This window comes from Lepeophtheirus salmonis, chromosome 5 (assembly GCF_016086655.4).
Source record: "Lepeophtheirus salmonis chromosome 5, UVic_Lsal_1.4, whole genome shotgun sequence".
Taxonomy (NCBI): Eukaryota; Metazoa; Arthropoda; class Copepoda; order Siphonostomatoida; family Caligidae; genus Lepeophtheirus; species Lepeophtheirus salmonis.
In genome coordinates this window covers 55769466-55794389 of record NC_052135.2, presented here as the reverse complement: position 1 = coordinate 55794389, position 24924 = coordinate 55769466, and the positions used below count along the sequence as shown (strand labels likewise).

The 24924-nt window shown below is 30.3% G+C and overlaps 2 protein-coding genes across 2 annotated transcripts in view; one reads left to right on the top strand and one right to left on the bottom strand.

The window, feature by feature from the left end:
- Positions 1-24924, top strand: part of LOC121117652 (cubilin) — a 91132-nt gene that overhangs the window by 33808 nt on the left and 32400 nt on the right. The window contains 1 exon segment of the mRNA XM_071888811.1: positions 7386-7479. Coding sequence (XP_071744912.1) covers positions 7419-7479 — 61 coding nt within the window. The 5' untranslated portion in view covers positions 7386-7418.
- LOC121117651 (uncharacterized) lies at positions 4639-5634 on the bottom strand. The gene is made up of 3 exons (XM_040712098.2): positions 5337-5634; positions 5209-5275; positions 4639-5127 (listed from the first exon to the last, which is right to left on the bottom strand). The coding sequence occupies exons 1-3, from the start codon at positions 5487-5489 to the stop codon at positions 4874-4876; spliced, it is 474 nt and encodes a 157-aa protein (XP_040568032.1). The 5' UTR covers positions 5490-5634; the 3' UTR covers positions 4639-4873.

Sequence of the window (24924 nt, the reverse complement as noted above, 5' to 3'; positions counted from 1 at the left end):
AAATCCTTTGTTACGTGTAAACTTGTACAATATCAATTTATCTTGTGACGAATGCTATTGTCTTTTCCATTTCCTAGAGGCTGCTTATTTATTTATTGAGAAATGTTTAATTACACTCAATGTCTATAGCAGTCAAAAAAGTTGTTACAATAAAAAGAACATATTTTAGAAACAAAGCAATAGACAAAATTTAACAAATATATGACTATATTTTTTTTAAATAAAATAAATTTACCTAATAAATTGTTTATAAAAGACAATTACTTTTTTTATCATTTGACAAAACAAAAAATATATAAGCAAAATCCACAATTTGGTTTAACGAAAATTGTTAATTAGTTGACATTTACTAATTCCACTATATCAATGTCATACTTTGTTAAAAGTGTAGTCTTACATTTGTAATCCAACTCCAGAGGCTTTTACAGATACTTCCTTATATGGTTATGATATTTCATTGTTAGACGACTCCTTTGAACAGGGATGTTTGTCAGAAATTATCAAAATTTACATTCATACTAACAAACATGAAAAACGTGATATTTGATTACACATCATTTGCATGTATTAGTTAATGTTGACAATACAACGGCTCTTTTCCATTTTTTAACCAATTTTTAAATTGTTGTTTCACAAGAACGTGAAAGTTGTTGATGATAAGAAAAATTTGAGCAAATTTTGTTTGGATACCTTCAAAAGAGAACACGTTCAGAAAGCGGACTTTTTTTCTCTTATGTCATTAACTTCATAGTATGGCGCAACTTATCCTCCAAAAAGAAACAGAAAAAAGCCCCGAAATCATCAGATATACCTGATATAAATTTATTATTATTATAATTTTCAAAATGAATTAGAAATATGTATTTCCTTTTATTAAAATCCTACATTGTATTTTATTCGATACTGTAGGTATTATAATATTTTGCTTCGTAATATGTTATTAAAAGCGTAGCTATATATATTTTATGCTATTTAGTAGCCAAAAATTATTCATTTTAACAAAAAGATAGCCAGTAAATATATTTATGTATAAAAGGTTCGGAAGCAAAACGTGGACTGTTAATAAATGCTAATTATATAATTAAAATAGAAAGGTTTTGTGATTGTTTTCCTACAAATTCCGAATCTCCTGTCGTTTCTGCATAAGTAAACAATAATATACATTTTCAAATCTTTCATCATGAGTGAGCAAGAAGCAAAAAGGCAGAGACTCTTCTGGACCTTCTGGATGCCAAAATTGAGGTGGCAGAGATTATGCACATTGTGAAATGCTCCATTTATGAAAAGGGATTGAAGATACCTCTCAAGGAAAGAAGAAAGTGGGGGACACAACTTGAAAAGGGATTCTGACTTTCTGGGGGACCTGAAGAAGAATATCAAGGAGGACACCACAAAATCCATGAATCGTCTCTCTAACGAGTTTGACGTGGACGAGAGGACAATCAGGAGGGCTGTGAAGGAGAACTTAGAATTGTCCTCTTACACAGGATCCCACGCCACCTGTTGAAGAACACTCTGAAGGAAAGGAGACTGTAGAGGTGCAAGAAAGTTCGTGCGTGGATTAAGGCAAATGGATCCACAGTAAAAAATTTCTCCGATGAGAAGATTTTCACCGGGGACCACGTCTACAGCCGCCGGAACGACTGTTGGCTTTGGTAAATCACCAAAGGAGGTCAAGGGGGGTGGGGATTCCGTACAAAACATCGGGCACAAACAATGTTCATTGGGGTCGTGGCGTCCGACGGCAAGAAGATTCCTCCCTTCTTAAATAAGGATAGGGAGAAAATCGGCCAGGCGGCCTACTAAAAGGTGCTGAGGTTCACCATACTGTCATGGCTCAAAGCCACCTACCCAGAGGACAACTATGTGCAGACCCAAGATGGTGCCTTAAGCCAGAAGTTCAGCGCCAAGAACATGGCTGGTTTTTTTTTTTTTTTGGCACAAGGACATGTAGCGGTCATTTTCCCCTGATTTAAACCTGTTGGACTTTGCTGTGTGGGCACTTTGGAGAAGGAGACTAACCGGGCATCTCATCCGAATGCGGACTCCCTAAAGGCCGCCATTTTGAAGGAGTGGAACAACTTCTCCGAGAAGTTCATCATCAACTCCTTCAAGGCTTTCCGCCGTGTCGAGACTGTGATTGCTGCTGAGGGGGCCATATTGAATTATTGACATTTTTCTAAAATCAGTAATTCAGTCCATATTTTGCCTCCGAACTCTCTCTCTCTATATATATATATAAATACGACAAAGGAATATTCCTGTTCTTTTGGAAACGATGGATAAGTATACATACAACCTATTACTTGTATTATTGTTATTATTAATCACAAAGAATCAATTACGAAATAGCCATGACGTATCCAGTAAGACGAGGAAATTGACAGCTAACAGAACACAAAGGGTATTTTTGCGTTCGTGAGGTAACGACGTGCTCTACAGATTGTTTTGTCTACAACAAAAAAATCAGGGACAAAAATCTTTTTCTTTTCTACAGATTTGTCAATGTGGGGGACCACACCCTCCCACTCCTCTAGGCGCGGTTTTGAGCGGAACTACTATTTAGGTGTTTATTTTATATCCTTTGATATAAAAAGAGCTAACTAAAAGTCATTACTCCTTTAGTCATATAATTCTACACCACTGTGTAGAAGTATTTAGTTAACTACTTAGTAATTAGATTATACATCCTTGTAATGTATTTTTTTTTTTTTTTTACAACGTCTTGAATATTTTTCTACTCTTATTTGCATTTCTATTATGATACCATAGAAAGTTCCTTCCCAATCCCAAACTTACATGTACAAGAATAATAATATTATTAAAAGCTAAGTTAATGTTTGTAAGGTGAATGTTTATCATATACTTGTTTACTTACTAAACGTGAAAGTGCTCTTCCTTGGACTCAGTATTTACTTATTTTGGATAGAAAAAGGTGTTGCTTGACAATATGTCGATAAAATTTGTGCTGAAGTTATTAGCAGTTGTGACTAATATACAATTAGTTGTAAATTGCATCAAAGGAGGATGCGTTGGATAAGTTAAAGTAAGAATTTAATTAATTTTTATAAGAACTAAAAAAGATAAGATCATTTTTTACAGAATACTCTATAAAGTTCCATAGGTTTAAATTAATTTACATAATCGTCCCTTGTTAGAGTGCCATTAACTTTCGCCTCATTTAATTAAGTGTATTTTGTATGTAGAGATTTCGTGAGGATGGGGCATCCACGAAGTAAAAATAATTGTGCAAATTCAAATTTGAACACATTTAGAATAACACTTTTAGCCTTCCTCTTCCCTTTATCCTTACAACCTTAACTATGCAATGTAGGGTATGATAGAGGGAATGCAAACCTTCCGAAAGACCTTGTACATACCAACTTCAAGTCAGTGAGTAGTCGTATCCAAATATTAATGTATATTGATCAATAGGGACTGTATAACGTCCGGAACGACTTGTTTACAAAAGTACAGGGCTAGTATCGCAGAAAAACTCAATAGGATTTTAAACAATAATTTTGACTGAGAATATTAGATGTAAAAATCTAAGGTCAAAGCAAAGTTTATATCACAAGAAAACTATGCTACGGATTCATTTGAATTATTTGACAGTTAATCTACTTTATCTTTGTGTTTAAAATTTGAGATTCAGTCAGATTTTTTCAGGCCAGAGGACGTCCTAGTGGCAATTATTATACTTACAACAGACTCATTGGCGCATTTTTTTGTATTGACGTCCGAATTGTTGATACTGGTGATTTTGGAGGCCTAAACGACATAGTTTTATAACAAAGAAACCCCTTTTTTAGTTAAATAAATACATATATTAAGGAAAAAAGGGAACTATTGGATATCAAAATCAGACCAACAAATAAAAGGACGTTACTTTTTATGAAGAATTTATCTCTCTTATTCCTAGATTTATTATAAATCTGACCTTAAAATGTATTAAAAATATCTTATTAAATCTTATTACAATTTTATTTCCATAGTGTAGATAAAAATTAACTATTGTGATTTAAAGAATATGATATGTTCTGTAATATCCTTCTTTTCTCGTGCCAAATCTATTTAACAAATATATATGAATCGAACCGTTATTAAAGAATTTTAGTATATATTACTTTGATTGAATTTAAATATCACTGATAATCTGAAAATTTGTAAGCAAAGTGTCCATTTTATCTAATAAATACATCAATTTTGGTTCCTTTAATTATGATGCAATTGATGACGTCAGTAAAGGCGCTTGATAGTAGGCTGGAGAATATTAAACTTGTAAAAAATAATTATAAAATATTCTAATACTAACCATAATTGTACATCATTTAATTTTTTTAAATGGGACAGTAATTCTGGATCACCCTGTAAATATAAATTACATTTACATATTTTAAAACGATTATATTGATGGAACTTTGTTCGCTTTTTTATATAAGATAAGTATTTCAAATACTCTAAATGATCATTTATTGTGATCTAATAAGAAACATGTTTTTATTTGTTTAAGCATTGTGTACTTGATAAAAACATTTGTGTACACACTTTTTTCCATCAGAGACTGTATACATTGATATTTAACAATGATATTATGAAATCATATTAAATTATGGGAGTTTACCCTTCAATGACAAATTTATTTCTACAAAAAATGTATTTATTTCATAAATATAGGAAATATATAATTTCTTTCTAGACAGTTACCTTATCATAGAGCTCAAAAGAAAGAAACGCAATATCTTAAAAGAACGCAAAAATGCTCTTGTATAATATGTATTATAAAATGATGCAGACAATTAAATAATTTCACATTCATACGTAGAAAAAATATACGTCATCTATTATGAAACACGAATCCTTCGAGTTCTTTCTATGAATGATCAGGAGGCGCCTCTTCTTGAGAATGTTGTTCCCTAGTACATAAACACCTACAAATTGAAACAATCACAGACAAAATGGCAGCTAAGCCGAAAGAAATTAAAAAGAGCATTGCCCACACGTTTCTATAAATATTTTTTACAGGAGGAACGGTATAGTACGATGAGCATCCAGGCTGATCAGCAATTATCTGTTCTAAACATTCGCAATCAAATAATTCAACGATACGAGGAAGATTTTGACATTCTGTGTATCCGATATTCATTTATAAAATAATATAAGAGGTTGCGTTAGTATATAAAACGGAACTTTTATATAATAACTTACGTGATGAAACATAACAAAAGGAGTTGGAGCTTTCATTTCTTACATGACAAATATCCAGGAAGCAAGTCTATGAAAGGAAGTAATATTATTGATGTAGATTTTTAATCGAAGAAGAATTTGTCACTTACTTCTTTTTGTATGCAACTTTGAGGTTGATCAATGGATGAAATATGAACAACGAGTAGGAGAAGGAAAAAGGCAAGGATAACTGCAAGTCCAAGGAACAGAATGGTTTCTTTGTGAGGAGCTCCTCGACGAACAATATGTTTATTTCGAAACATTATACTTTTTAAATCTTATAAATGAAATCCGTGCGGTGTTATGTTTTATTAATGCGCTGTTAAGTGGATGCTGTAGTACTCTGAACGTTTGAGTTATTTCTATTGTAGAGTTTTGATGTAAACTAAACTATAGATCCCAGTTTTTATAAATATAGAGATTTTGTTTTGTTTTGTTTTGTTTCAACAATTATATATAAATAGAAATATTCTATAAAGAAGAATTATTTTCTGTCCTTTAAGTCTTTGTGTGTCATTCGGCTTACTCCATATCAACCTATTCTTACACGCCGGCATTGAAAAGCTCATTGTTTACGATTATCATTATAATTTTTGTAATTATATAGGTAAAAAAAGGTCTAAGGAAAGAAAGAATACTTTGGGGTTTCCCATTTTTTCAACTACGAATAGTCAATTATAAGATATGACCAAAAATAAAGTAAAAAATACAAGTCATAATAATATTCAAGGTAAAATATTTAAATGTAGAAAAAGTAACACTCAAATCTGGGCAAATGAGACGGAAAATACTTTTTTGAAGCTCGTAACTTTCAGCACGTGGTTACAAAGTCTTTAAAAACATCGAATTATATACTGTTGTCAGTAAATATTTCATAGTTTTCATATATTTTTTAAGGAGAAGTGTTTATAAGAATGATAAACTCAGGTGGATTGAATCCGACAAGGTGAAAATAACTAGAAGTCATCTGGTAGTTAGTTAAATAAGTCAGTAACACCACCTGCCATTTATCACTTAGATACTCCGAGACTATAAATGTCATATTATTTCCCAATTTTTAGAATTAATGACGTATACAGGGTTGGACAACAAACTGTGGCCTCCAGAGGTTGCTTTAGAAATGCGTGAATATTTTTTATTGTAAATAACAAAGAAAAATAAACCTTTAAACAGGACTACTGCAAACTTGGTCACTCAATATGGTCACCTTCAGCACTATTCACAGTCTTTACATGTCGCCTGAAAGCCTTGCAGGAGTTGATGACAAACTCCTCAGACAAACTCTTCCATGCAGCCGCTATGGTAGCCTTCAGAGAGTATACAATTGTGTGTAGAATTTAGTTGGTTTTCTTCTACAAAGTGCCCACACAGCAAAGTACAGTGGGTTCAAATCTGGCAAGAAAGGGGGCCATATCTATATGAATCAGAATCCAATCATGTTATGGATGCAGAACTGTTGACACTTGGTGTATGTTTGAGAGGGGGTAATTGGACTTCTGACATGGTAAGAGGTTTGTATTAGGCTACCTGTCCGATTTTGTCCCCGTCCATGAAGAATAACGAATACATATTCTTTCCATCAGAGGCCACGAAGCTGAGGACCATTGTTTGGCCCGGATGTTTGGTAAAGTACATCCCTTGGCCTCTTTTTTTATTTTTTAAGACATGCGGTTGAAAACCATGCTCCTGAAGCACTTAACAATGTTCATAGTCCTTGCCACTAAAAAAACTCTAGACAAATCAATTAAAATACAAATGCATTTTTATAATAACGGGATAACTCAGTGACACAACTCACATAATGGATACGATGGTTTTTAGAACAACTGGTCTATCAGTATATATATTAGATTGTATTATTTTCTTTAGTTCCATTGTTATTTACTTTAATTATGAAACTGCATCTTAATGGAATAAAACTAATATGTAATCTTTTGAAAACAGGTGGTGAAAAATAATAAACATCTACTACTTTTGTAATTGTATATAATAAAAAAATTTAATGGAAGAAGATAACTTAATTTCACGCCTTCTGATCCCTTTTTCCCTTTACTTTGAGATAAACCTATTTAATTGTAGTTTTATATTATTTTTAAATCCGTAACATCTTACTTATATATTAATATTTATAAATTAAACCATTGTCATTTTATTTTCAGATAACGAATGAAAAATCAAGGAATTTTAAGAAAATGGTTCCGGTTCACTCGGGTCTCTTATGCATCCTCGGACTACTTATAAGAATTTCTCAAGGTAACCTAGACAAATAAAATAAAAATAATTGTAAGAATTTACGGTATGTAAAAAAAAATGAAAATCATCTTGGTAATCCAGATAATATGAAATGTTTGGGAGAAGAGGAGCTTAGCTGTCATGACGTTTCTTTAGACTAGTTGCAAGAAGTTGTTGGAAGAAGGCAATTTACCAAAACTCTGGTCTATAGTATTAAGCTCGGGAGTACTCTGTTGTCGATACTCAATTATACTCTGAGTCAAATAGGGACTTTTAACTTATTTAACACATCTTCTGAGATTTCACTCATTAAACATAGACGTTATCAGTTCCAAGGTTTAAAAAAAACAACTAGCATACTTATCAATGTTTAAGATTGATAGCTCTCAGAATACGCAGAGTTGTAAATCCTAAGCATTTTTAGTGTACGAATTTATTTGTTGTTGTCAACCTAGGCATGTGTTTTTTTTATTTTCTAAATCTGTTATTACATTTTTGAAGTATATAGAAATCACTAATACGTGAGCTCATAATCGACGGAGAGTACCACTATGGATTTGTTGCAGAGTTACAAGTGAAATCCATGTTGGACTCAGAGTAGAATTGGGGATCGACATCAAAGTAATTTGTACCTATATCTTTGCTAGATATGGAGTAAAATATGTGTTTATTTTTCCTCCTTGCAGCCACTCTATTAAAAATAATAACTGTCAATTTATCTCCTCTGAACCATTCTTCAAATTGCCAGTTTAATCTATAAGATTCCAGTTTATTTCCTTTTTACATAACGTTAGATCATATTTCATACACCTCTACCTATAGTATATCTGATTATTATTCCCCCAAACTTTAAGCTAATTTGAGCTAGTAGCTTATTGGAACAAATAAAATAGTTTATTATTACACTATCCAACAAAATTTCCCTTTTTTAAAAGTACTATAACAACACATACTCAATTTAGTAGAATTTGATTCCCTGATTCCAATTATACCCTTATTTTTTCTCTGTTAACCTTATGGCCGGAAGAAAAGAGCCATACATATTTTATTTTTGGATATTTATAAGGTTCAAGCTTTTTTTAAGCGCTTGGTATTGAACATAAGGATAAGTTATTTAAAAATATTTCAAGGCTTAATGTTAAAAAATTCGAAAACTAATTTTAAAATGTATCTATCATGTTCAGAACTCAAATTATCTTTGTTTTAAGTTAAAATAGATGCTTTTTATTCAGAGGCTCATAGTTTCAAGACAAATATATTCAGAAAGTTTAAAAGTATATCACTTGATAGCTGAAAGTCCGAACTTTAATTTTAAAAATAAGAGCTTCCCCAAAAACGCTCTATATTGTTGTCAATTTGAGATTAGACCAAGACAATATTACATAGATAAAATTCATTTTTGAATTGATCTCATAAGAAAAGTCCATATCTTTGCAAGCTTTAGCTAGAAAGAGAAGAAAAATGGAAAAATCCTAACACGCGCTTCTTTTAATTTATGATTTAAAATATTTATTGACTTAGTTGGCTCTAAGGCGCAGAACTATAACTATGTACCTATAGGGCTAATTATTTTCCTTTTTTCCTACTAATATAAACATATTACATACCTAACTAATGTCTCATTTTTGTAAATTTGTGGCGTGTCAACATAAAAACAATCTTGGACAAATATCTAGAAAATAAAAAAAATCCAAAACAATATTTTTTTTCTGCATAGAAGCAAAAATTATAATGATTCATCGACATATTTGAGTCAATTATAGTTTGTATTCAAATTTCTGGGATAGATTAAAATACTTTTTTGGTAAAAGACCCTTATATTGGCCCCGATATCATCTTTTGAAGAAAATCTATCCTTTTCTCATATATTTATTGTGACAATCCTTTTTTGCTACTTTAAGCTAATTTTGCAGCGCAGCCTAATGTTTAATAAGAAGAATGTGTTGATAGAAATGAACAAAAATTTGTTGAAAGATCCACTCTCAATTTTGAAAAAAAAAAGCAACATCCTTCTATATTAATTTTAATGTTACTAGAACCAGGTTAGGCAACAAGAAAATGGCTGGACAAGCACAACAGATTTATTAAATCAATCTTCTTTTTATTTCTGGTGACGTAATTAGGACGAGTATTGGTTATTCATACAACATAAATTTAAAAAATAAAAATTTGTGGTTACTCAATATTTCTTAAGCAATATTTTACAAAAAATAATGGCGAAAGTAAGTTTATAAATTTCATAAATTATTAAGACATAGACTTAACACATGTTATTAAATAACATGTTAAAATATTTTTGGTTTCTATTATATTTAATTTCATTAGGTAAATAAAACTAAACGAGTCTGTGCAGTTGCTATTTTTTAAAACCCAAGAGGGGTTTCCCAATATACCTTCGCTGATGGAAGGCTTAGATTTTGGTTTGTCGAAGAAAAACGAATTCAATACTGATGAAGCCAGAATTTCTGCTCATCATTTTGATCCTTAGTGTTTGATAATTTTTAAATTTAAAAACTTTCTTTAGGCATTTTATTTAGTAAAATATCGCTTAAAAAATATAGAGTAATCACTTCTTTGATAACGATATCATTTATTTAAATTTTTACTTTTAAAATTTAAGTTGTATCAATAACCAATACTTGTCCCAATGACGTCACCAGAAATAGAAAGAAAGAGATAAATTTATTTCATAAATCTGCTATGCATGTTCCGCTGTTTTCTTGTTGCATAACCTTGTTCTAGTAACATTGGCATATGCTATGCACGTACACAATTTGATTCTTTATATTTTGTTTAGAAAAAAAAATATAGATGTCACTCTCTGTGTTAAAACTGCTTTCCATGATTGTCAAAAATGATAACAATGTGAAAATACATACATGAATATCTTTATATTTAATTATAATCTGTCAAACGAAGACAAATTATACGTAGAACAACACATATATGGATGGATTTGTATGAAAAGAGCTCTACTTTTTACATCATATTACCATATCATTTATAATAAATGTACATAGGTAGAGAGAGAGGACAAAATGAGAAAAGCAAAGGTTTGGCTAGAAAGGTTAACAACATACTATTTTAGGTTTGCAGTTTGAGATACATTATGTTACTAACATAGCGCATTAAAATTCTTCTTATCGACTGTCGTTATATATAATTTCACTCAACTTCAAACTGATGATACTTTGAACATCGTTTCATTGCCATGTCTGTACAAGATGCAACTTGTATAAGCAAATTGTACAAGTTGCAATATCTTCTTCTTAAAATGCATTATTAAATTGCAACATTCAGCATTCTAATTACCAACCATACATTTTTTTCCTTTATTTGATTGAATAATTACCTAAAAGTGACTATTACTCGTACTTACAAAAATAGATACAAGCATTAGAGTTGTGTAGATATCAATATATAATAAATATAATAGGTTACAATTTTATATAACAATCTATCAGTATCAAATTTTTCTCCTCCCCCCACCCCTAACAACAACCACAACCAGGGGGTGCTTCAGGGAAAAGAATAAACCTGTCATCAGGTTCGGGGTCAAGATAACAAATGAAACACTTCATATTAGAAATAAAACAATCTTAAAAAGAAAAAGAAAAAGGGAGGTGAGATAATAAAATTAAAATCACATTATTTTGATACATTAAATTATATGGTTATTATGTATTTATGAGTAATATAACGGTGGGCATTTGAACTTTATGATGTGCCTTATAATAATTATTATCAATGGAATATTTAATTATTGCATGATCCTCATCCCTGACCCTGATTGTACCATGGTTAGGAAAATAAACCAAAAATTGAAAAAATCACAAACTTTCGATGAATAGGATTCTGACAGCATCAACGTAGCGTCTGGTTCATCGGTCTATTATGTCATCAATGAATACTAAGGGTACCAGAACTATGCACGAGGCAAGAAACAGTTTCTAACTCCGTCAAATAGACAGAAATTTGTCTGCCGAACCAGGGCTTTGATTTAGCTAAAGCATAGATCTTGTCTGTTTCTTCCCAAATGGGACAAATTTATGTCAAACCCAAAAACATAACTTAAAGAACAGTAGATGTTTAGTTAATAGTCTTTACAACGTCCCTAGGATCATGAAGGACAAGTGCCAGCAAATATTTTTGTAAATGTTATACCCAAAAGGTCTAAATCAGTGTTCTATGCACCAAAATCTTTCCCTGATCCACAGTACCACGAAAGACCAACTTTAGATCTAGTTTCAAGACGGGGGACCCAATCACAACAGCAGAAGAACGATCGATTTTATTGATACTAGGAGTGTGATGTACGTGCCACAGAGTTTTAGGACTCCTAACTTACAGAAATTGAACCCTTTATACTATTTTTTCAGGGTAAATGATAAACAGGTTTACAATGAATGTCTCCACAGCATCACAAGATAGCCGGGAGCGAGGATACGAAGGGCATTTCAGACTTTACCCAGTGAGACAGTAATAAAGTCAGAATGACTTTTCCGGAACCGTTGTGAACGTGTGCTCTAATATTATACATTGAATGGGATATATATGATATGATACTGTTGATTTTTGTAAAAATCTTAATAAAATAATTTAAGAAATAAAGTCACAGCAACGTTTTATTTTTTATCTCAGCTTGCAAACGTTTAGATGAAGCACCCTTTATATAGGAGTTGTGTTTAAAAAGTAAGGTGACTATGTATTTTTTAAGAAAAAATATTTTCTTGATTCATCAATACTTAAGTTGTCTCCTTCAAAGTAATCCCCCTCAGATACAATACTCTAGTGCCAACAGTTTTCCAATATTCTCAGCAACTTATCTTCTACTGATTCGAGGGTTTTCAGGAACAAATTATCCTTACTGCTTCTACGTTTTCATCTGTTTTTGAGCGTCCAGAGTGTGGCCTGTTATTGCCATCTTGAAAGATTTTGTATCACTTGTAAATATACTTTATTTTTAATACTCATAATAGTTTAAACGTATGCTACAGTCAGCATTTCAAGTGTTTTGGCCCACTTAATTTCATTTTTTACACAAAATTTGATGTATATTCTTTGATCCATGTTTTTCAATAGCAATAAATCGCTGAACACGCAAAGTACTTCTAAGTGTTATGCCTTTCCCAAAAAAAATAAACCCATAAATTTGAAAAGTCTCCGTACTTTTTGAACACACCTTGTATATTTCCTGTAACTTGTACAAGTTTTAATCTGGGCTAATAATTTAAATAAAGGATTTACAATAACTTAGGAGAAGGGTAACTGAATAGTCGTATATTCCATGGATAACTGATATTTTAAATTGTTCAATGCTTAACTACTTTAATAAAAACTATTCTGTGGCATATTATATTGTTCAAATAGTTAAAGTTAAATTACTCATAAATGCATAACAACCATATAATTTCAAAGATCAAAAGAAAATAATAATATCCATCTATAATTGGTGATAACCACTTTTCTAATTAAATAATACATTTGAGGACAAAGAAATGACAACTTGTACAATTTGATTATACAAATTTTAACATGAACAGAGGTAACTTATATACAACCTAAATGTATATATATATATAATAATAAGTTTAGTATAAATAAATCCTTTATTTTTACAATAGATGATGGCTTACATAATGCATATCACGCGTTGTATAAGTTCGATTAGTTTACACTTGATGCGTTAAAGTGATATAATTTCCTACTAAAAATCTTCTCACTTATCTTGACTTTATTGTCTTTTAGAGGCTGTCAAATACTGAGGCCAGCAACAAGAAAATACCTCATATTTTACAGTTTTTCTTCTAAAAGGAGAAATCGTACGGCAAGTAGCTGAAAATGTGAATAATGTTCGTAATCCGACTATTGTAACAGCCAATTACGCGGTATTTTGGTTACCTCTAATGCGTTTTGGTAATTCTGATGTCAAAGATTGCTCCATACCTTGGAAGGCCAATTATCAAAAATATTGGTGAAACAATAGAAATTATTGGAGTCCGGCCCATAATTAAGCACTGTTCGGCGTGCCATGAAGATAAACATTAATTGATTTTTTTATACAATAAATGAAAAATAATAGATTTATTTTTACTACACATATTATTTAAATATAAACCTGTTCATTTAGGTCATTATTTTACAGCTTCATAACAACATAGCATCGGCTTAGTACTAAATTTTAAACATTATGTTAGAATGAAAATTTTGAATTTCATTTCTTTTAAACTATTTACTTAACAGTTGAAAATAATAGTGATTAACTAGCCACCCATTACTACTGACTTAAGCTCAACAAAATAATAAAATATTTAGTTTCAATTAATTAAGTTATTTTTCTATTGCATGTGAAGGTTAAACACAATGATATTTAATATTTATGGAGTATTATGATTCTAAATGTATATTATAACAAGTATGAGTGATGTAACAAATAATAAAACTAGCGTATCTTTAAAAATACTATTTTTTTATAATCAAATGAAGGCAAAATTAATCCTATTAATTTAGTAAAGCTATGACAGCGACATCTACATCCAAATCATAATTAGAAAGAGTAGAACAAAGAACCCGCTTCTTTTACAAAAAGTGAAAATTTCTCCGTTATTATTTAACAAATCTTTTTTATAATATTATATACAAACTATTAGACAAAATCATCCCAGTCAAATACAATTATTCGGAAGATAAAAACCCTGGTATTTATTATCTAAAACATTATTATGGAATTTTCTTATAGAAGGGCAAAAATGTGTCCATAAGTTTAATTATCTCATCTGTTCTTGTATAAAAATTTCAGTTTTGTATTTCATATAAATCGCTCTCTTTTTCTTAAATGGCGAACTTTCCAACATTACAAAGAAGGTATCAAATGGATAAATTTGTACCTTGTCTGTAAACTACTTTTGAGGTATCAAACTAGTGATTATATTATATATAGTAAATAGAGATCCCTCATTTTCCTTATAGATGGCTTTAGTAATTTGTATCTTGCGTTGCATAAGTGCGATCGGCGTACGCAAGATGGTGTAAGAAAAAAAAGAATTCTGACTTTAAAAAACTTATAAGACAGTCTTCTGATTGTTTGACTCAATATTGTTTATACACACGTCAACAATGGACTCCAGCAAAGAAAAAATACGGGATATTGTACTGTTTGTCTTCAAACAAAGTGGTTGAAAATATGAATAGTGGAGGACTAGACATTATAAGTTTTATGATTGATAGAAATTACTCAAGTAACCCAGACCGAGAATGAACTTGTCAGTCCATCTTAAATAAGGACTGACAGAGCAATAATCATTTGTAAAATATCTTATCGGATATTGGATCAGAGAATATTTTGATTTATGCTCATGTCATTAATGAATGAATGCATCCTTGTACAAAATGTTTGAAAAACACTGCGCAACACTAACCTATTTGATAGTCCACATACTTTCCACATCTTCTTCATACTTTTATTCACCAGCATCCCCCACTGCAATAGATTAAATAAGTAAGAATGGCAGAGGGAACGGTTGGGGTGAGTCGTTTATTTATATATATATATATATATATTTCTAGGCTCTCTGAGAGTGTAATACAAATAATAAAAACAATTGGAAAGCATCTAACTGAAGAGGGAGAGGAAAAAGCATATTTCTCAATGAATAAGGTGTTTCAATCCGTATATATTCCCTTCTTTTTTTCTCCCTTCTAAAGAGGTTGTTTTTTGAAAAATCCCGCCTTAAAGAGCAAAGCAAGTGTGGCTTACTTTCTTTTTCTTAACCATTTTCCCCTACTCTTGTGTGTGTATAGCATCTCCTTCTCTCCTTTATTTTGAATGATATTTTTTAGTTGAATTGTTCATACTGTGGTCTATACACTTATTCTTTCATTTCCCTGTTTCCGAAAAAAAAAAAAAACCCGTGTTTTTTTTGACAACTTTTCATCATTTTTTTTAATATAAATTATATATAAGTGAAATGCATTAACCAATATCATCACTACCACCAACAGAGGGGCACTTCTACGGACAAATACTACAACTACTATTAATAATTCTCTTTAATACCAACACGATATTTTAATAATAAGCCGTAAATTGTATTCCGGTTTTCCAGGTTTTTATCCTTACAAATAGTATTTAGCAAGCATATTTGATGACAACCGTTCAACAACATAAAAGTTATATTTACATATGTGGTGTGTCAAGATAAAAACAATCTTGTACAAAAATCAAGCAAAGTAGAAAATGTATTTGCTATATATATATATATATAATACATATAGACCTATTTAAGTCAATTATAGGGTTTGTAATCAAATGATGGCATGTATAAGACATCTATAGATTGTGGCAATAGTTTCAAATCTTAATTTGATTAAAAATAAGTATATTGGACCCTTACAAATATAATTTGTTAATTTTTTTATTGTGACGATCAATTTTTGCCACTTTCAAGTGCAATTGGCTTTGCTATCAATGGGGTAATAAGAATAAATTGTTAATAAAAATTGAAGATTATTTGCCGAAAAATGTAATGTACTTTCAATTTTGACGTAAATTGTGTCTGGATTGATTTTGTGTGAACTGGCCACATATGCAAAGCAGAGATTGAGGTAAAACGTATAATATTTTTTAAACGATAGTAACAAATGAAATTTTGGGTGAGAAAATCTAATTTATATAACGATTATTTTAATGAGTTCTATTTGAGTGATGAAACATTACATTATACTATTGTTGTTGTTTTGAATGAAGCTTCAGCATATATAAACAATAAAGCTTATAATTTCCGGGAAAGTTGTTTTTATCCAGAACTGGACAACCATTCTTTTATTTTATCAGATCTCTGGAAATTCCAGGATGATTTAGTAAATCATCAATAATTAAAAATGTACGTAATTGATTGTATACTGGAAGAGATTTCCGAACTTGTTCGGATTTTTAAAAGTATATTTGAAGATTCCAACAAAATAAGCCGATTGAACTTAAACTATTCCACCAAAATGTGTATTGCCTTTTTTTGGATTTTATTTTGCAAAAAAAACTTTGATACTTTAATTAATTTGGCTACTATAGACAGATTAAAGTATTTATTTTATACATTTTTAAGCCTTTCAGTACACTCACTGTCTAGTTTAACCGAAGAACAGAACTGTGACTCATACATACTTGGTTTATTAATATAGAGATTTTAAGAAAAATATATTTATTTAAAGCAAGTTGTAATTAATTCATAAATCCTACGCAAGTTAGAAGGTCAAGTTATTATTTCTTCGTTTGATGTAGTCATTTTGACATTAGGCATCATCATTGGGATTTTTCGATTGTTAAAAACTGTATCTCAAAGGAATCTTTCACAATATTTTTTTCAACTGTTCAATAAATAAACTACAAATCAAAAGCTTTTTCAAAGAATTATCAAATAATTGTTTTCCTTGGAATTTCTCATTTGTACCAAACCACAAAAAATGATTTAATCATATCCAAACTTTTCAAATTAAACTATTGATGATAACTCAAATATTCGGAAAGTGATTAATTTCTTCTAAGTCACCGTTAGAATATAGGTATTTATTGTCTTATCTGATTGTCTATTTTGTTCATTTACTTTTTAAGGTAGATACAAACATATATTTAGAAACATGTTAATTAAATATTTGTAGAGTCTAGTATTAACCCTTTAATGATGACATATCACATACCCCGTGGCCATAAATCATATTTAAGTTTACAATGAGGATTGTTTTTTAAACTTCATTAAAAACTAGTTTGTGAATACAGTAAGAATTAAATTAAATTATTTTCCCCTTAATTTTTACCAAAATCGACATAATTTGTTCGAAATGGCCTCTCTCAGCCTCAATGACGGCCTCCACGCTCTTCCAGAAGGCTGCAAAAATCTTACGGATATAGTATTTTGATAAGCCAGTCCATGCGTGGGACCTTGGAACGTCCGAGAAGATAATGACTGGTGGCTTGTGGTTGAGCAGATTCAAAAGGATTGGTCCCCCTCCTGGCTCTTGATCTTGCTCTGTCATCCTCAATGATCCTTTAGAGCATAACCGTACTTACATTCATCTTCTTTACCATACTCCGAATCGTTCTCACTGAATTTCTTGCAAAATTTCTTTGACACGTATAATCATGGTGTGCTCGTTTCCGACCTTGCCCAGACTTTCTGGGGACTGTTTCTTGGACTTAAAATCGCTTGTTAATGTCATACATGGCTGTACAGCTTATCCTAAGGTAATTGGCAATCTTGCTTGGGGTTTTCTGGCACATGAGCTATTCCAACACAAGAATTATTTTGTCTTCAATTTTGTCGTCTTTGAAGATACAGCCAATATTAATAAATAGAAGGAATCGTAAATGATAATTAAGTTATAACATAACCTCCTTTTTGTAACAATTCATATCAAAACTAGAGCTGTGAGCATTTCTTTAAGTATAAATATAAATATGATGCATAAAGTATGTGACTTTTTTTCATAAATATCTTCTAATTTTGGGATACTATACTTTTTGCAAGCTTTTAAAACTAGTTTATATATTCTAAGGAACCTTTTTCCAATTTTTAACGACTTAACTATCTCTTTCCTTTGTTCAATATTCTTACAATCATAAAAGGAAAACTGGAACAGTGTTTTTTGACTATATCAAAGCAAATTTGATTCAATTTTTTTTTTTTTTTTTTTGCAATTTTTCAAATACAGATTTATTCTATTAAAAAGTATAAAATTAGTAATAATCTATTGCCACAACTCTATGTATGCTCTTGCCCAGATTTGGTATTTTAATGGCCCAGCAACATGGAAAAAAAATGTTAAAAAACTGAAGGATTCAAATATTTGACCATACAAAAATTAGTAACATATATTGTTACTGATTGTACAAATAATACCAGAACCAAAAATTCATTTTGATATCTTCATTATTTCCACTTTTTTCGTTAAAGGGTTAAATGAAGTTTTATATTTGATTTTTTTAATGGTCAATAACTTCTGACATATATTTTGATAAAGATAAAGTTTAAAACCTTGCTGAGTAAGGAATGTTTCCGGATGGATGATTAATTAATTAAATATTTATTCTCATTACATGGCATACAATTTACAACTGGAGAATATAACTAATCAGAGCTTTTATAATTTATTTAGAGAGAAGAAAAGAAAGAAACATGTCAAATACATTCATAAGGAAAATATAAGTAATACATATTATGTTTTGTACAAGTTAGGGTACTGTACAAGTTATAATATGTACAATAGGGGAGGTTGTATTGAGGAAATTTGATTAAAAATTTCAAATTTTGAAAAACAAACATGAAGGGAGTGGGTTTAGAAGTTCCTCAAGTTATATACTTTTTTTAATGTTAAACGTTCATAGGATGATTTATTTTGTTTGAATGGCAAACTCATTTTACTCTATTTGAAATACCAAGATACTAAAGGTGGGTTAGCACATCTATCGTGCATGTAATTGTAGTTACATAGTGCTGTGTCGATCCTCATTTAAGACTCAAGACTGGAGTCCCGTACAGTTCACTCCCGTTCCGGTCAAGTTAAGTCCTGCATATCAGTCTGAAAACTGATAAAGTTCGGTTCCTGATGACCTCACTAATTATTGTTTTATTTTTTAAATCAGTTCTAGTACTTGCAGTCTGAAGGACCGATTATCTTTTTCTAAACAGGACTGTGCTGGACAAATAAACCTATATACATATACAGGGCCCTCTGTCAAAAAATACAACACCTTTTTGAATGGTGCACTTTTGTCCTATTTGTTATGATTCGATTTTAAACCCTTATAACTTATTGTAAGCAAAAAATATGCATAGTCAATCTAAAAATAAGAACATCATAGACAAAAACATTGAGCAACGCAGAGCTGCAACTCTGGAGCTATCCACGCGTGGAAAATCACCATCAGAGATGTCTAAATTGCTCAGCTGTAACAGTTGCACTGTGTACCGAGTGACTGTAAGAAGCACACCAAAAGCTTCCACAAGGTCCAGCTCAAAGCCAAAATAATTGGTTGATGAAGTAAAAGGCACAATTGAAGGTAGAAAAGGCAAAGTGGCTGTCAATAGCCTTGCTCGTGATTTTGACAGCATCCAAACAACCATGCACTGCTTGGTGAAGCAAGACGTAAACCTCTTGCCCTCACTACAGCCTCGAATGCTATCCCTTAGACTTAGGTATTTTTAGACATCTCAAAGGGAAGCTTTGGAGAGTCTGATACACGAAAAGGGACTAACTCTTGGCTACCATCATCACTACTTGAGCCAATCTAGAACCGAGCTTTATAAACTTCCGTACAAGACTGGAACTGGTCATTAAATCAAAAATCGGCTAAATTGATTGAGTGTGTAAATAAGGTATCCTTGGATTATATTTACCATTTTAATTTTCTAAATTTGAAGATATTGTTTTTAAATATAACAATTTTTGTAATTTTCAAAAAGTGTTGCATTGAATACTGAGGAGCTTGTATATATTTTAAGTTTTCTTAGTTGATTAAAGGTAATGAGGGTTACCACATCTATCGTGCGTATACAACCAATAATGTATATGTGTATTTAAACTGTTGTTAGTTGATTAAAGGAATTTTCGATGAGAGCAACTCTTCTCTAGATATCATATATTATATTATATTAAATACAGGTATACGCGTACACTTGGTATCTAGAAATTGAGTTAGCTATTCACTCAAAATAAATCAAGAGTATAAATTGGAGAATTTCTTAAAACCCTGTTAACCCGCCTTTAGAGACAATATATTTCCGCCATCATATTTGTTCTCGCGCCATGCAGATTTGACGTATGGGAGTCCTTCTCTTATGAATCTAAGATTGATACTTATTACGTACCAAATTTAGAAGTTTTTATAGATATATTTTTATCATGGAAACAGTGTATCGCTTATACCTTGTCATTATATATCTTGGTAAAGACAAGATTAGCCTATTTATTTTTAAAAGGATTAACTATTTATTAGATATTTATTATATTAGAAAAAATTTAAATATTATTTTTTGACTCTTGATGCATAGAGATAAAAATTATCTCATATTTAAAAGAGAAAAACCAAATTTAACTTATGGGACTTGTAATTTTTCTTTACAAGAACGATATGCATATAAAACTAACAGCAACAAAATAATCTTTTAAAAATAGTCTTTAAAAAATCAAATATGAATATGTAAGCCACATAAATGTTAAAAAGCCAAAATAAAATTGCTTACGTATTTTAAATCTGTTTATCTTTTAAAATCTACCTTCCATAGTCAATAAAACTTGCTTTCAGCGCTTTTGGTTTTTGTCAATCGATAAAAACATACAAATTGTGTGAACATAAAGTCAAAGTAGTCAGGAACGAAATATATTTTTTTTTTGGAGCATATTTCTAAGCCGAAAATTGAAAATTATTTTTTCTAGTGTGATTAAAATACTTTTCGAAAAGTAGGGTCAAAATTGAATATTATTTTAACTCTTCTCTCCCCCATTTTATAAGTAATGGGCACTTGAATTTCGTTATGAGATGCAAAATATGAGAAGTATATTATTATTACTTGTCATATATCCTACCAAGTGTATTTCCCTGGGGTTTTTCGAAACTCTAGCATTAAAATGTATAATTTAGCTGTATAAAACTATATTTTCTTTTAGTAGTTGTTACATATGATACTATAATTATAAATGAATGAATTCATTGAATATTTTTTACACTTATTTTTTATATCTGGAAATTCATAATCCATAAAATACTTGTTGGAGGAAATTATAAAACACATTTTAGACTGTAGAGTATAGATTTTCTAAATTGATAATTTTGTATTAAACAACACATCTTTTATACAGAATCTTCAACCTCTTTTCTTGTTAATTTTTTCATATTCAGGTAGATAATTTATAAGAACGGACAATAAAATGTCTTTAAAACATCAATAATTTATTTTATAATTTGTTAATAACTCAGAAACTATAAGAGTAACATTTAAAAAAAATGGCTACTGGAAGATTGTATAAAAATGTGATACACACAAAACATTATGGGGATATTTTCATTTCAAAGAAGAGACAAAGAGTAAATAGAGGAGGAACAAACTAAAAAAATATTATTATTTCTTCAAGGTGGTGGGACAGTCTGTAACTTTTTGTTTCAATTAATTGTTTAAAAAATGGGGTCTTATTATAAAATATTTAATGAAATTAATATCCGATTTATCCCCATTTTTACTCTGAATTGCTCATTTAAAAAGTTTCATTTTATTTTTTTATTGTAATTGAACAATTTAGAGCTTATCTTTGAAACTTTGATAAAATTTTGTACAGAAATTTTACTGTTAGAAAATAATATATCCTCCACATTCTACCAAATTTAATATTCGTTTCTCCAACAAACAATTTTTAGATAAATAATTCAGAGCTACAAAAAAGATTGCTAAATAAGTAAAAAAGGTAAAACTTGCACATGACATATCAATATAACTACGTTATATTTCTAAGAAAAAAAATTACACTCTTTGAATCCTTTTTTATGTTTAACCTTTTTTCAAAATTTGTTAAATCAATTATGTATGAAGTGAAACTTAATATTTCAATCATTTTGTAACAAAAAATACTTATATATATTTTTTTTTTTGATTTACGAAATAGTATTAGATGTAATATTAGAGTAAATGTATGTACATGCTAAACAACAGCTGTTTTAGAAAATCAAAACAATTATATACATACGTAATAAAACATAAAATAAAAAAAACTGTCAAATTATTTTTCTGTAAAAAATGATAATATTTCTATATTTGCATATTTTTTTCCTATTGTGTAATTTCAAAAGTGGATACAACGTTCATATAACACTTGTGTAAAAACTATCATATATAAAAAATATTAAAAGATTTAAATTGAATTGACAACTTTGAATTGAAAGTAAGGATGTTGTAAAAAATATGCATTATTACCTATGGGTGTTTGCAAATGCAATTTATTTGTACATTTAATATAATAAATTGTTCTTCGAAGATTTTATGGAGGAATATTGTCATCGGAAAGTTGCCGCTAATAGAAACTTGCCCACAATTATACTTCATTAATTATCCGCACCCAAAACTTGCAGTAGAATTTATTTACAATTTTATCCCCCTTATTTTTAATTGCGTGGTAATATTATGTGATCAAGCGACACCTAAAAAAATAAATATTTTTATCACATGTCTCTCGTTGTCGGAGCAACAACTAAAAAGGCAACACGCATGCTATTTCCTTTGCAACAATGTCAGTGTTGTGAAGGTTGCAAATACCCTTGACATCTCTTTCCAGACAGTATACAACATCAAGTAGTTATTATGGATGGGATTAGTGTTGGAGGGCATATACAGCCAAGAAGAACCGAAATGGAACGACGTAGCTCAATGGACAACGCACTTTGGATAATGCTTTCCTTATGAACTCAATGTGTGTAGGTTCACGCCTCCGTAGTTCCTAGAGAAGGAAATATACGTCATGTATATAGACTTCAAAGAAGATTCCCAGGTCATATTAGAGTAAATGTAATACTATAATGTTTACTTATATGTACTTAAGCAATGCAAATCAATCTGACCAATTAAAGGAACATTCAAAAAAAAAAAAAAAAAAGGAGAATCAAAACTTCTGCAGAAAAATATAACTGACTTCTGGCCCGCCTCCATTTGGCCCTCCTTCAGCTCTGATATCAAACCCATGAGCTTTTCAGCTTGAGATGTCTTAGAGAAGAATATCTAACGCACCTCTCATCCAAATTTGGATTTGCTCCGAGCTTTCACCATAATAGCGTGGTCCGTCATGGACACGCCCTTTATCGTCAAGAACTGTCAATTTACTCGCCGGCGTTTCAATGCCTTCATCCCTTGTGAAAGAGGACAAAATGAATATAAAAAAAGCTAAATATAGTATTTAAACATCTACCAAATTGGGTTTAAGTCGTCTGACTTTGATTTCATAAATTCACGTTTTAATTTTACGTATCTAAATATCCATATATAGTTTTCACAACTGGAGAAAAATCGTTGAATATAGATAGCAGCCGTTTAAGATACCATTTAGAAAAAGTATTGTATCACTTTTAGGGTTCTTAAAGTGGTGGGAGATATATATAATCTGCCTTGAGGAACCAAGTTTATACTGTATAACCCGTTGACCTCTAGCATGGACGATTCTTAGGTGTTTCTTTATAGTTATGATGATGGTTTTAAACTAAGCTTAAGATCCCACGGTTATCCTACAAAATAACATGTTCCGGGGGTGCAATTTGGGAAATTAAAAGGGTTTTTTATTGATGGTCATGTGCAGATGTAACAAACATCAAAGGCTATTACGATGAGGCATACCCATCTGTCAATTAGATAATTTAGTATATGAATAATTATAATTGAAGTATAGTTGCAGGCTACTTTCTTCCGATGATAATTTCGCATGGGACCATTTCTGATGAAAGTATTCCAGAGAGCAATCCTCTACCCACCCAAACAAATAGATAGTAGGATTTTGCAAATGATTTTTGTGTTGATAAATTCAGTTTGCTCTGGAAATATTTTTGAAAGAATGACAAAGGAAAAAGACATGAGGCTATAAATGTTTAGGGATTTTTTGATGTTTTTTAGCTGATCTCTTTGATTTTTCTTCTTGATATATCCATATAGTTCCTTCTTGTTCTGTATATATGTTAAATTTAAGATGTAAAGTTTTAGAAAATTAACAAAAGACAAAATTTAGAAATCCCACTTTTTTAAAGAAGAATGAAAATTGAAGGTACAAAAAAAAAATACAATTAAACATTTTTAAGCCAAAAAAATACAATTAAACATTTTTAAACGAAAAAAATACAATTAAACATTTTTAAACGAAAAAAATACAATTAAACATTTTTAAACAAAAAAAATACAATTAAACATTTTTAAACAAAAAAAAACTTTTTTGAATCGACGTACATAATTTCTAATAAAAATATGACCACAATTTTGTAAAATATATTTATAGCTTTGCTCATTTTTTTCTATCACTTTTAATGTAATAATACACTAATTGAAAAATAACAAGTTTTAAAAAAACAAAAACTATCATTTTGAAACCAGAAAATTGTGACAACAATAAATGTTAAATGAAAAAAAACTTGTTGTTTTCGACCAATTTAATAAGTTTATTTTCCAGTAGCGACGACAATAGTGAGGCACACAAAATATCCGTCCAAATATGGGACAAATACTTGTACTTAACATACAGTTAATATTAGCTTTCTATTAGTGGTGGATCAGGCTATGAAATATTAGGCTTCAATATTAAGTCCGACTACAATTTGTCGGGTTTGGTGCTGGCATGCACCCTTTCCGGCCAAAATATGAGAATCTATACAATAAAGATAATTCAATATATATTCTTGAAATAATTTGCTGTTGGCATCATGGCGGTGTTCTGTGAACTAAGTGGAACGTT